The sequence below is a fragment of the Mustela lutreola genome, chromosome 5 (genome assembly GCF_030435805.1).
Source record: "Mustela lutreola isolate mMusLut2 chromosome 5, mMusLut2.pri, whole genome shotgun sequence".
In the NCBI taxonomy this organism is placed as follows: domain Eukaryota; kingdom Metazoa; phylum Chordata; class Mammalia; order Carnivora; family Mustelidae; genus Mustela; species Mustela lutreola.
The window spans coordinates 148,601,872-148,616,678 of NC_081294.1; the positions used below are offsets into that span (position 1 = coordinate 148,601,872).

General features: G+C 38.9%; 1 protein-coding gene across 3 annotated transcripts in view; it reads left to right on the forward strand.

The window, feature by feature from the left end:
• Positions 1-14,807, forward strand: part of CCDC112 (coiled-coil domain containing 112) — a 28,476-nt gene that overhangs the window by 3,225 nt on the left and 10,444 nt on the right. For all 3 annotated transcript variants that reach the window (XM_059175831.1, XM_059175830.1, XM_059175829.1), the window contains exons 2-4: positions 6,808-6,929; positions 10,458-10,579; positions 13,648-13,737. In XM_059175831.1, coding sequence (XP_059031814.1) covers positions 6,808-6,929; positions 10,458-10,579; positions 13,648-13,737 — 334 coding nt within the window. The remainder of the gene's footprint in view (positions 1-6,807; positions 6,930-10,457; positions 10,580-13,647; positions 13,738-14,807) is intronic.

The following is a 14,807-nucleotide window of genomic DNA, read 5'->3' on the forward strand; positions in this document are numbered from 1 at the left end:
CCTTAGGGTGTGGAACCCTATAAAGTTCTTACCCATAAAGAAAAGTAATAACGTGCTCAGTCTGTCCTTTGTAAAATTTGTGTGTTACTTGTTGATAATCCCCCTCACCAGTACCTTTCAGGACTGGAGACTACAAATCTCTCTACCTTCCTTCCCAATGCCGTTTCCCTCTTCATCATTTTAATAGTTGAATTATGAGTTTTTAAAGGTATCTCTAACAGTAACACACTAGTGCATGGCCCTGCTTTAAACCAGGATAGGGCTGGGTCTTCTGTTTTGTTTTGTTCCTTAAGTGAACTTCCTTCCCTCTGATCACCTAAATGCTACAGCCCTTGGCTGCTTGGAGTAGTCCTTCAATAATAACTACATTTCTTCTCTAACTTGACATGGTTCCTCACAAGGGATTTCTTCTAGAAGATCTCCCACATGCATAGGGCTATGCCCATGTTCAGGTGTGGTAGGCTGAATAAAGGCCCCCCAAGCATATTCATATTCTAATCCCCACTACCTGTGACCCTATGACCTTGCATGGTCAAAGGGACTTTGCAGATGTGATTGAATTAGGGATCTTAAAATGGAAATTATCCTGGCGTATCTGTGTGAGCCTAGTGTATTCACAAAGGTGCTTATCAGAGGAAGGCAGAAGGATCAGAGCCAGTCGTAGGAGATGTGACGATGGAAGCAAGAGGATGCAGTGATGTGAGGAAGGGGCATGAGGCAAGGATGAAGGGGGCTTCTGAGAGCTGAAAAAAAAAGCACAGAACTAGATTCTCCTCTGAAGTCTCCAGAAAGAACATGAACTTGTCAACACTGTAATTATAAGGCCCCCAGAGCTGTAAGAGAATAAATTTGTGTGGTTTAAGCCAAAAACGTTGTGTTAAACTAATTTGTAGTAAGTTGTTGCAGTCGCAGTAGGAAACCAGTACACCAGAGAAGACCTGAGAAAGCTCTGAGCCTTCATCTTTGTCTGGCCTTGAGGCTCTGTGCAAGAGACAACAAAGGCTAAGAAGGTTGACGTGTAAACTGCCTGCCTATGTGCTGAGGTTATGTCCTGGTATGCACACAGACCCCTTCAGTAAGGGCTGGGAGATGTACTGGTCACAGCATCTAGGAAGACTTCTGACCAGTCAACCATTAGGTGATAACTGAGCTAACCAAGCAGTGCCATACAAACAAAGAATATAGACTTCGCAGAATTAGTTCAGGAAATTGACTAAACAGATGGTAACGACAGCAAAGCTTGGGGTTGGAAGAGAATCTCACTTTCAGAGTTAAATTATATTTTCTTAATAAAATTGTTATGTTTGTAATATATTTGTAATATAATAATAATTGTATATTGATATGATTTTCGACTATATTAACCAAATTATAGTTTTTAAATGTCAAGCTTTTAACAAAAAACTATGAGACATGCAAAAAACCAAGGACTTATGATTCACACACAAGATAATTTTTTTTCTTAAGCAGTAAAAAGAAGCTATCTTAGGGGAAGACTAGATGTTGGAAATAATAGACAAAAACTTTAAATAAGCTGTTTTAAATTCATTCAAAAAACTAAAGGAAACCATGGCTACAGAACTAAAAGAAAGCAGAAAGATGATTTCTCACCAAATTAAAAATACCTATAAGGAGATTAAAATTGTTTTTAAAAAATCAAATAGAAGGTCACCTGGGTGGCTCAGTGGGTTAAGCCTCTGCCTTCAGCTCAGGTCGTGATCCCAGGGTCCTGGGATTGAGGCCTGCATCGGGCTCTCTGCTCAGCGGGGAGCTTGCTTCCCCCTCTCACTCTGCTTCCCTCTCTGCCTACTTGTGATCTCTTTCAATCAAATAAATAAATTAAAAGTCTTTAAAAAATCAAATAGAAATTCTGGAGTCAAAAGGTACAATAACTCAAATGAAAAGTTCATTAGAGGGGCTCAGCATCCGATTTGAGCTGGCAAAAGAAACAGTCAGGAAACTTGATGATAGGCCAATTCAGAGTATCCAGACTGAGAACAGAAAGAAAAAGAGAAAAATGAACAGAGCCTGTGAGACACCATGAAGGTCATATATACTGAGAGTCTCAGGAGAGGAGAGAGAAAAGGGGAGGGGCAGAATATTGGAAGAAATAATGGCTAAAAACTTCCCCAATTTTTTTTAAGCAGGCTCTACAACCAGTGTGGAGCCGGATGCAGGGCTTGAACTCACAACCCTGAGATTGAGACCAAAGCTGATACTGACAGTCAGAGGCTTAACCAACTGAGCCACCCAGGTGCCCTGAAAACTTACCAAATTTGATGAAAAATATTAATCTACATATCAACAGAGTTTGATGAACTCCAAGTAGAGTAAACTCAGAGATCATAGCTGGACACATCATAATCAAACTGTTGAAAGACAGAGACAAAAATTTTAAAAATCTTTAAATTTTAAAAATCTTGAAATCACTAGAAGGAAAACAACTCAACACATACAAGGATCTTCAATAAGATTGACAGTAGACCTCTTATGAGAAACCTTGGATTCCAGAAGGCAGTGGGATGACAGTCAAATTGCTGAAAGAAAAGGAGTGTCAATGAAGAATTCTATGTCCACCAAAACTATTCTCTAAAAATGGGGAAATTAAGACATTTCCAGACAAACGAATAGTAACATATATGCCCTACAAGAAATATTAAAGGAAGTCCTTTGAACTGAAATAAGACTACATAGAAATTCAAATCCAAATGAAGAAGAATATGAGTGAAGAGTACTGGTAAAAAGTAAATGGGGAAATAAAAATAGAAGTCAGTCCTAAATGTACTTTTTTTGGTAATAAACTTTTTCAGAAGATAGAGGAGGGAACATTTTTCAACTCATTCAGCATTTTTCAACTCGTTATTATTACCGATACTACAATCAGACAAAGAAATCACAAGAAAGAAAATAACAGACTAGTATTTCTTATGAATACAGATACAAATTCTCCAACAAAACACTAGCAACCCAAATCTAACAACATATGAAAAGGATTACATACCATGATCAGTTGGGATTTGTTCCAGACATGCAAGGTTGGTTCAGCATATGAAAATCAATCAATATAGTAGAACTTATTTATTAATAGAATGAAGGACAGACCTCATAATCATCTCAATAGATTTAGAAAGAGCAATTTACAAGAGCCAACACCTTTTCATGATAAAAAGAACATTCAACAAACTAGCAATATATAGAAACTCCTCAATCTGATACAGACATCTATAAAATGCCTGCAGGTGACATAATAGTTAATGACAAAGGATAAAAAGCTTTTCACAGGGGTGCCTGGGTGGCTCAGTTGGTTAAGCATCCACGTTGGGCTCAGGTCATGATTTGGGTCCTAGGATCAAGCCCTGCATCAGGCTCCCTGCTCAGTGGAGACTCTGCTTCTCCCTCCTCCTCTGACCTTCATCCTTACTCTTTCTCTATAAAAATGAAAAAAAATTAGAAATTTAAAAAAATTTTTAAAGTCTTCCCATATAAGATAAGGACTAAGACGAGAATGTCCATTCTCACTACTTATCCACTGGGGAGTCTAGCCAGGACAATTAGGCAAGAGGAACAAATTAGAAAAGAAGTAAAATTATCCTTATTTGTAGGTGGCATGATTTGTATAAAAAAAACTTAGAGGATCCAAGTAAAAACTGTCTAGAGCAAATAAATTCAGCAAGATTGAAGGATTAAAAAAGCAATCAATAAAAATTGGGTTTAATGCCATATACTAGCAATGGACAAATCAAAAGTGGAATTAAGAAAATAATTCTGTTTATAGTAGTATCACAAGACTAAAATGCATTAGACTGAATTTAACAACAACAACAAAAAAGCAAAGCTTATACTCTAAAACTTCCAGAACATCACTGAAAGAAAAGAAGGAAGACCTACATCATTGGATATTTTAGGCTTATGAATATGAAGAGTTAAGATGACCATAATCCCCAAATTGATTTACAGAGTTGAAGTCCCTCTGAAGATCTCAGTTGCCATCTTGTGCGTAAATTGATAAACCGATCCTAAAATTCACATGTGAAAGGCCAGGGGCCCAAAATAGCTAAAACAACCTTGAAGAGCAAAGTTGGAGGACTTCTCTTCCCGATTTCAAAACTTACTACAAAGCTACAGTAATCAGCTGTGCGGTACTGGCATAAGGATAGACATACAGGTCAATGACAGTTAATAGGCAAACCCTATGTATGGACAGTTGATTTTCAACAAGGGTGCCAAGATAAGTCAATAAGGAAAAAAGATTCTTTTCAACAAGTGGCATTGGGATAGCTGGATATGTACACACAGAATAGCCCAGTTAGACTCCTGCCACACGATATATAAACACAAACCTTAAATCGATGGAGACCTAAATGTAAGACATAAAACTATAAAACTCTTAGGAAAAAAATATAGATGTGAGTCTTCATGACCTTTGAATGTTTTCTGTAGGCTGTCTAATGCACAAGCAGCCAAAGATAAAATGGATAAATGGGGCTTTATCAAAATTGAGAATATTTGTGCTTTAAAGAGTGTTATCAAGAAAATGGGGAGATGGCTCAGGGAAATTGGGAAAATATTTGCAGCTCTTTTACCTGAGAAGGGAGTTATATCCTGAATACATAAAGAATGCCCCCAACTCAACAATAAAAAGAAAACCCAATTTTTATTTTTTTATTTTTAAAAGATTTTATTTATTTGAGAGAGAGTGAGAGTGCATGAGCTGGGGGGAGGGACAGAGGGAGAGGGAAAAGCAGACTCCCTGCTGAGCAGAGAGCCTAACATGGGGCTCAATCCCATGACTCTGGGATCATGACCTGAGCCAAAGGCAGATGCTTAATCAACTGAGCCAACAACCCAATTTTTAAAATGAGAACGTAAAATGTTGGAGTTAACCCTAGGATCCAAAATTTCTGCTGTGAGTTGTGTGCTCAAGGGAAAGCATATTCATACTGAAACCTGTACACAAATATTCACAGTAGCGTTATTCATATTGGCCAAATATTGGAAAATAGCCCACTGTCCATCAGCTGATGTATGGATACACAAAAGATGGTAGATCCATACAATAGAATATTACTCAGCCATAAAAAGAAATGAAGTCCAGATTTATCACACAATGTAGATGAATATTGAAAACGTTATGCTAAGTGAAAGAAGCCAGACACAAACAGTTAACATGTTGTGTGGTCCCAATTATATTAATTGTCCAGAACAGGCAAATCCATGGAGTCAAAAATAGATTAGACGGTTGTCAGAGGCATGTAGGGAAGAGGAGTGGGGAGCGAACTGCTGACGGGTATGGGATTTCTTTTTGGTATGACAAAAATTTTGTGGAATTAGTAGGATATTTGCACACATTTTTTAATATCTTAAAAACCACTGAATTGTACGTTTTAGATGGAGATGTGTATATATATATGTATATATATGTACGTATATATATGGAGAGAGAGAGAGAGAGTAATGTGAATTATATCTCAGTGGAAAAAATATATCCTAAATTCAATACTTTTTTTTAGCTTGTTTCTAGAAATGTAAAAGAAATGTAAAGCCTTGTTTCCCTTCTCTCTCATATAAATCGGTCTGTCAGCAATTCCTCTTTGTTATAGATCCAAGATGGATTTAGTCTGACTTTCATTTTTTTTTTAAAGATTTTATTTACTTGAGAGAGCGAGAACAGGGGGAGAGCAGAAGGGGAGGCAGAGGGACAAGTTGACTCTGCAATGAGCATGGAGCCCAATGTGGGACTCAGTCCAGGACCCAGAGATCATGACCTGAGCCAAAACCAAGAGTCGATTATTCAGCCAACTGAGTCACCCAGGCGCCCCTCCTTTTTCTATGCACCGCCACCCCAGTGGTCCTAGACACCGTCATTCTAGTGCTGCTGAACCAGCTGCTTCCTCCATCCTTCTGCTTCCAGGCTTGCTTTACCTCTTCTCCTTCCTCCCACTAATTTATTCTCCGAAAATGGCCAGAAAGAGTTTCTTAAAAGATTACATGTATCGTGGTATTCTCCTAGCTCAAAACCCTTGAGTAAAATCCAGACCCCCAAGTGACTTAAAGAGCCAAAATGACAGGCCACATACCTGCCCATCTACCTTCATCTCCTACCAAACTCCCCACCTTTACTAACATCATGTCACCTCTGCTCTTTCTCTGTTGAACCAGCCAAGGTCTTTCCTGCCCTGCCACTTTTGCACACACTGGGCCCTCTGCCTAGGACTCCTGTCCCTGCTGCTCTGACATGGCTGGCTCCAAGGCTTCCTTATTACGTGTCATCCTCTCAATAGAACTTCTGTGGCCATTGTAACTGAAAAACAGTGTGTTAATTCATTATCTCTAACTCAGTCCTGTTTATTTCTTAAGTAGCACTTATTGCAATTGGTATTTTTTAAACTTTATTGTTCGTTTACCCTTTTCTGTGTAACTCTGTTTCCCCTACCAGACTTTAAGCCCGGGGCCCTGTTAACGGGGTCATCATTGTTTCCCTGGCATCCAGCGTACCACATGTCACATCATAAGTGTTCAGAACATATTGTTCAGTGACTGAAAGAATTAGATCTTTTTGTAAAAATCCCCAGAGACTTAATATTTAATTTAGATTTTAAGGTAGATATTCCTTCCACAAAATGTATTTTTAATTTTTAATTAAAATAATTTAACAAAAATAATTTTTAATATATTAAATAAGATGGGCCCCCACATTTTCCCCCAAGAGACTTCATTACTGATGCTTTTTCTCTGAAAAAAAAATCCTGTCTTTATCTCATGCCATTTCTATTATCGATGGTAAATTTGTTTTTATTCTCTGTGTAGAACGACAGCTGTTTCGGTACTTCGGGTGGGATTCGTCCTTTTCAGCTTCAAAACTGGAAGCAGAAAGTTAGTCGGACAAAGAAAGCAGAGTTCATACGCACAGCAGAAAAATTAAAAAATCAGTAAGTATAAGAGCATTATCTTCAGTTAACACTGCTCGCCATGTTATTGTGGACACCATGAAGTTCATTCTAACTCGTTCTAATCCTACTCTACGCCTTCTCCAACCTCACATTAAGTTACAAAATTCTAGTCACTGGCATTCCAGAGATGAACAAGAAAGGCAGGAGTATGAAAAAGACAAATAACAGACTATGTCACACGCAGTTTTAAGTAGAGTTACCTCAGTTTCGTGTGTTATTTTGAGTCCGCGTATTTCAAGGGAAACAAAACGGTTATTTCTTTAGATCGTATACATCCGTACATTTTCACTGACCAATGTAAGCACTTGGTAAATATTTTTGAGAGTCAGTAGTTTTAATGAAGAGTCTGTACCCTCGAGTTATTTTTATTGAAATGGCCTTTTCATTGATCTCCCTCCCTCGGTCTCTCTCCTTTCAGATCCGTCCAGCCCATCAAGACTAGAGTAATTGAGAAGTTGCCATTTGTTTTAACTGTTAGCGTGTGCGTACTTTTTTCTTTTAACAGCCAGTGGTGTCTGTTGCATGTTCAGCCTTGTCAGCAGCGCCATGATGTGAGAAATATTGTGAAGGAGGAGCAAAAGCCTTAGAGCTCACAGCATCCAACCCTACCCTGCAGCTGCTTTGAATTTGTACAAGATCAATTTGCTAAAGAAGTCAGGAGAACTGGAACCTATTGTAGGGAGTGGTCTCTGGCCCAGGATTAGTGGCAGTTCTGTTTAGAAATTTCTGCCAGCAAAAAAAGTATACTCCTGCGTTGTGTAACGTTAGACCATATTGGAGCTTTGGGGGATTGAATGCTCTCCGCAGGGATGTACTACTTACATTTTTTAAAACTCGGGATTTCGGAAAATACAATTTTATTGCATGATTTGAGGTAGGACTGGACTGTAGGTTGGGGGTCTGGCTTCTGCTTGTCCTTAGATGGGTAACCAGCCAAGTGGTTAATGGCCATGTCTACAGCAAACCAAACCAGTAGAGACTTTCTTTGCCAGTATGTGCTGGTTTTACAGTTCTGATTAGGCTTTCTTCATCTTGTTCTAAGATTTTGCAAAAACTCATGGAAAGAGTATTAGAAAAATCCATCAGTAGAGTGTCTCTGGCCAAAAATTTTCATTGAATACAGAAAAAACAAACAGTTCAGAATATAATTCTGTTTAGTTTTCTGCATAGGTAACAATACAGTCACACAATACAGTCACACAATTCAAAACTCAACACACACTGAGGGGTACACAGTGGAAAGTCTCTGTTTCACCCCTGGCCTCAGCCACCCACTTCCTTCCCTTCAGACAGCTGCTATTTTTAGTTTCTTATGTATCCTTCCACAGGATTTTTATGCACTTAGGAGGAAATAAAAATACATATTCAGATTTTTCCTTTTTTATATAAATGGGAGCATACTGTACACACTACTGTGCATTTTGCTTTGTTTTGTTTTATTTTTAACCTACGAGTGTATCGTAGATACCAAGGACTTGCTGATTTTGTCAGACAGGATCGTGGCCTTCTAGTTTAGCGTCCGTAGTCCCCAGAGACACACACTCAGGTGTCCTGGGGTGGAATTATATCATGTATAATTGATTTAGAGAATTAATTAATTGTATGATTTAGAATGCCTTCGTAAAACACAGAGAGATATGAAAACGGAAAAGAGCTAGGTGAAAAAGAGAGGTCACGTTGTCAAATCAGAGTGGCATGAGGGTATGCGAGGGGAGTCATTCGGTCAGTCTCTACTTTTGGGTGTGTCTAACATTTTCATATAAAACCTTTGTTAGAAGAAGAGTGTATCTTAGGAGCTCTTTCCCCGTCAGCACATGGAACACGGTACTGCTGGGCTGTGTCCCAGGGTGTGAATGTACCATGATTTATGTAACCTGCCCCCATAGTGGTGGGCACTTAGGTTCTAGTCGATCTTTGGCCACAACGAATCACAGTATCTGCGTAGGTCTGTGTCATTTTGTGTATGTCTAAGTGCATCTTTAGGAAAAATTCCTAGGGGGAGAAATGCTCAGTCCAAGGCATGTGGGTTTGCAGGTGTAATAAATATTGCCAGAGCACTATAGGCAATTTGCAGTGCCACCAATAAGGTGTGAGAGAATCCGTTCCCCCACAGTTTCATCCACAGAAGATATACTTACACTTGGTATGTTCGCCAGTCTGAGAGGTGTATGAGGTTACTGTGGTCTAGTTTTACTTTGCATTTCTCCTCTTATAAGTGAGGTTAAGCATCTTTCCCTGTGTTTAGCTGTTTGTCTCAGTCCATTTTGAGTGTCTTTACAGGGGTATATTTCTAAATCAGGAATCACAGAACTTAACTTATTTATTGTCCTAGCATATCCCCTGTCCATGTAGACATTTCTGTCTGACCCTGTAATTTCCCCCACCAGCAACCAGAGCCTAGCTGGGCTTCCCAGTCTCAGCACAGGACTCTGGGAGCCATGCTTAGTCCTTAAGAGTTGACATGCAAACTGCTTGACAGCTCTGTTCTACCCTTCACGTCCTCTCCCAAGCCCATACACTACTTACTGTATGATCTTCTCGGCCTTTGAGATAGCCAGGTAGGGCCCAGAACGGTCCCATCTGTTTTCCCCACTGAACTTTATAAATATTAACTTTTTTTTAATGAATGGCGAAGTGGAAAATATTGGGGAACACTCCCTTAGATAGTTACCCTTCAGGTTGTATGAAATTAAGTCAATGGCCTGAGACATTCCACCGTTCATTAAATACAAGATTACTGGAGAATTTGTGTTGATTTCTGGAAGAAGAAAATAAATTTCATTGTCCAACCAGAAACTCTTCTTGCCAGTATATGTTTTGTCTTACCCCAGGGTTCAAACTAACATTAGATTTCCTTACTGGAATATGGACTAAGTCCAAGGAGCAAAGATGGTACAGAAGAAGCTTTGTAGTCCTTGTAGAAGATATCCCTAAATACACCCAAATTCCTGTCTATGCGGATTGTTTGCCTCTCGAAATTTTAGTTTTAGTCATTATATTAATAATGCACTTGTGTAGTACATTTTTATTGTATGGAGATGTGCCCTTATATAATTTAATCACAGCTCTGTTTAGGGCTCGCATTTTAGTGAGAAGGAAGTTCATCCCAGCAGAGGCTAAAGGGCTTGGGTCCATTTACAAAGCTAACTGCATCTCCTGAAAGCAACCATCAGCAACTGTGGCCATTTTCAGGCCACAGGAAGACGGACCTGGAATCAAGAGCCAGACCGCTATTGTATTTTCAAAGCAAGTGCATGAGTGCCTTTTCTGAAACTCATGTTTTGTCATTTAAACAGCGATTCAAATTACTCACGATTATAGTTGAACTTGACTTTTTTCTAACTACTACTCTGACTCCTTAGCCTTAATTAATTCTCGTAATTATATTTGGGCTCCTCAGGTGCATTAAGCTGTCCATAAGTACTGATTATAATGAGTGTCTCTGTATTTTAAACAATGAAAAATATACTCAACTCACATTTATGCCATTTGTTTCTTTTCCTAAAGAGTTATTAACATAGAAAAAGATAAACATAGTCATTTCTACAACCAAAAAAGTGACTTCAGAAGTGAGCACAGTATGCTGGAAGAACTGGAAAATAAATTGATCAACAGCAGGAAAACAGAAAGTAAGTTGAGTTCACGATGAGCTATAAACTGTTGAGTGACATCAAGTTGTGTTGTGTTGCTCTGTCTTTGTGGATTGACTCTGTTATATTCTCTGTCAAAATACTTTCTACTTGGTAATATGTCTGTCTGGTAGGGATTTAGGTCTGTTCCTTCCGGTCCCCAGTTTGGTCATCCAAACTGGATTGTTTTCTATGTACATTTCTCTCTCTTTAAGAAGAAAAAGAAGGTGGTTTGTTGTTGTTGTTGTTTTTTGTTTTTCCATTGCCAAACCCGTTCATGTCATTAAAATTTCTTAAAATGAAGGGAAATTGGTTCCTGGGCTCTCAGTTCTTAGCTCCTCACCCTGGTATTAGTGACTGAATAAGTCAACATCAGCGGATGCAGGAATTAGACTTAGTAATGGTACAGAGTGGGGTAGGCACACAGCTGCTTAAACCTGAGTTTGCTTGTCTGTGGTAGAAAACCCACCATTTCTGCCTCAGGGGAACTGTCTGGGCATCCTGTGAGGTAATACATGAGAAAGTACCATATAGTGCACGATGAATTATGTTCTGTTGTTTGTTATGAATATTAATCATTGTTAATGGTGTACTAATGTTGCCCTTCAGAAAAGAATTCTATACAAATATCTGGTTTTGTTGTAGATTTTATGTGTTGCAAAATGAAAAAAAAAAAAACTGCTTCGTGTTGCATAAAGGAAAAATAATGGTTATCAACTAAGCCTTGTGAACCATTAAGACTTGTATAAAAATCACACTGCCTCTACTCCTTTATAATCAGTTAAAAGAAATTCTTAATAAATGTTCTCTTGCAGAGTCTCAGATTGTAGTATCGTAAAAAGTCATCTTGTCTCAGGTAGTGGCAAGAACCATTCTTCGTCTTCTGTTGGGAAGACAGCAGGACCTAATATAATTACCAAATGCCCAGTTCTCCTCTTTGATTTATGGAGAAACTGAAACATCCCTAGTTTAATATTTCTTCCTTTCTCTCAGTTCTTTTATAGATGACTAAGAAACTTATCTTTTTTTAAAAAGATTTTATTTGTTTGTTTATTTTAGAGAGAGAGAGAGCAAGAGTATGAGCAGGGGGAGGCGAGGAGGGAGAGAGAGAATCTCAAGCCAAAATCAAGAGTCAGATGAGTAACTGACTGAGCCACCCAGGCACCCCAAGGCTAATCTTTCTACCTCTTGATCATGTCATTCCTGGAGGGTCTCCCTTCTGTGCATTCCCTTTTGTAGGACAACTTCATTTCTGTCTTTTCGTTTCCCATTGTTGCACAGTTTCACCTCTCTTTATTCACACTTTGTGTTCGTTTTCTCTGGGAGAGCATTGTCTCAGTATAAGTTTATAGAAGTTTCTCTTTGCCATGTTACAGCTGAGAAGAAGTAAATACCTTTTCCTTGCCTCAAACATCATGCCACAATTTTGGCCTGTGTTTATGTAATGCTGTCCTTAATGGTCGGCCTGAACATACTGTCAGTTCCAAATGAATAACTAAGGGATCATTTGCCCTGTGGCATTATCACTGTAGTTGATCAAACTGTGGCAAAAATGAAATAACAAAACTTTTACTTCTCTAGTTACTACACTTCACTAGAGAATTTGCCTGACCTAGAGTTCCAACAGTGAATGAATGAAAACCCCATAAAATACATTGGATATATTTCTGCTTTTATGGAACTCTGGATTTTTAACAGAAATTAGAACAAACCCTGGGGCGCCTGGCTGGCTCAGTCAGAAGAACACGTGACTCCTGATCTCAGGGCTGTGAGTTCAAGCCCCACGTTGGGTGTACAGGTTACTGAAATAAAGAAACAGATTACTTTAAAAAAATATATAGAACAAACCGAAGTCACATATACATGTGTGATGTTTGTTTTGAATATTAACACTGGCTCTGAGCCTGTAGGTAAATTAAAAAAAAAAAATTGTTTTTTTTTTAAACAATTGGCTCAGTCGGTTGAGCATCTGCCTTTGGCTCAGGCTCTGATCTCAGGATCCTGGGATGGAGTCCTGCATTGCTCTCCCTGCTCAGCGGGGAGTCTACTTCTCCCTCTCCCCCTGTCTGCCCCTCCCCCTGCTTGTGCACTCTCTTTCTCTGAGAAATAAATAAATAAATAAATCTTTTAAAAATTGGTTTTAAGGACTTTTAGGCAGCTATCGGGAGCCTCATGCTTATTTGTGGAAAAGTTGCAAAAAAGGAAGAGGGGGCACATAAAGTACCCCAATGATGATAAAATAATATTATTGTGTGAGTATGTATATAAATATGTGATACTAGCTTAATAATTTAACTAAACATTTGAAGTAAGATGATTACTTCAGAAAAAAATATCGAAGAATCCAGTCTTTTCTGCTGCTGATATAGAACATCTGAAAATGTCTTTGTGAGACCTTCATCTGGCTTTTACAGTGGGCCTAGGCTGTTCCTTCAGGCTTGCCCCTTGGTCAAACTTGGTAACCTGTAGCACAAGTACCACTATACAGCAGCTGGGCACCTCCCCAAGGCCATGACCGTGACACTAGTGGGTCTCCCCGACCCCAGTCATGGAGGCTGTGGTTAGATGACATTAATTCTCATCAGGAAGTTTGACAGTATGCATAGAATTAATATTGGGTAGACAATTTTAATATTCCAACAGTAGATATCAAATTGTATTTCCATAAATTATAACAAAAAGCAAAAAAAAAATCCTTTCTAAGAGCAAAATACGATTATATCTGAGCTTCTGTTCCCTGTGTTTAGAACAGTGTCCAATCACTCAATCTCCTAAGAGCTAAAAAAAAAAAAAAGAGAGAAAGAGAGAGAGAGTGAATATTTCCTTTCATAGTAAAACAACCCATTGTGCTTTTAAGTATTGGAGGAAACTAAGAGATGCTTTAATTAGAGCAAGGGTACTTCAAAATGTTCGGGCTGTTTTGACACAAATAACCATCTTTCTTCCTTTATTTAATTGCTCTTGGCTGTCTTTTACTGAGTGATGGTGGTCAGTCTTATGTGAAGAACCCTGAGTTGTAACCACCTTTGTCTTAGAGTTATTTGAAAGTACATACTTCTTCCTTGTAGGAGCAAAACTCCAGCAGCAATTGGCCAAAATACACAACAATGTAAAGAAGCTTCAACACCAGTTAAAAGATGTGAAGCCTACTCCTGATGGTGAGTGAATTTAGATTTCATCTTCTGACTTACATATTCATATTTGCTGTTATCACTAGAAATATTTATATACTTGGGTCACCTGGGTGTCTCAGTGGGTTAAGCCTCTGCCTTTGGCTCAGGTCAAGATCTCAAGGTCCTGGTATCAAGCCCCACATTGGGTTCTGCTCAGTGGGGAGCCTGCTTCCCCCTCTCTCTCTCTGCCTGATGCTTTGCCTTCTTGTGATCTCTGTCAAATAAATAAATAAAATCTTTTTTTAAAAAAAAAGAAATATTTATATAATCTCCTAATAAGCTCCATTTTTCCCCTTTGGCCTTAATGGAGCTAGGTCATATTGGTTAGGGATTGGGAAAGATAGACTGGATAATTAACTGTGACAGGTGGTATTTATATAGTTCTTTACTTTTAAAATGCTGTTGCATCCCCCAAGTTAGGAAGTGGATAGAACAGATCATAGTGTCACGTGCAAGATAGAAACTCTGGTGTGGAGGCATTCAGGTTCAGCTACTGAAGAGAAAAAGGACCAATTTCCTGATTCCTAGCCTAATGTTTTTCCCACCATTTGCTTTTTGAAATAATCACCTTTCAAATAATTGTATTTCAAATACAGAAGAAAAAGCTTAATAGTGTTGGGACAAATGCTAGCCATTTGGAAACAAATAGCATCCTTACCTGCCTGAGTACGCCAACATTCATTCCCTTTTTTTTTTTTTAAGATTTTATTTATTTATTTGACAGGGAAAGGCACAGTGAGAGAGGGAACACAAGCAGGGGTAGAGTGAGAGGGAGAAGCAGGCTTCCCTCACTGAGCAAGGAACCCGATGTGGTACCCGATCCCAGGACCCTGGCCAGGATCATGGCCTGAGCCAAAGGCAGATTCTTTTTTTTTTTTTTTTTTTTTAAGATTTTATTTATTTATTTGACAGAAAGAGATCACAGATAGGCAGAAAGGAAGGCAGAGAGAGAGAAGCAGACTCCCCGCCAAGCAGAGAGCCCGATGTGGGGCTCGATCCCAGGACCCTGAGATCATGACCTGAGCCGAACGCAGAGGCTTAACCCACTGAGCCAT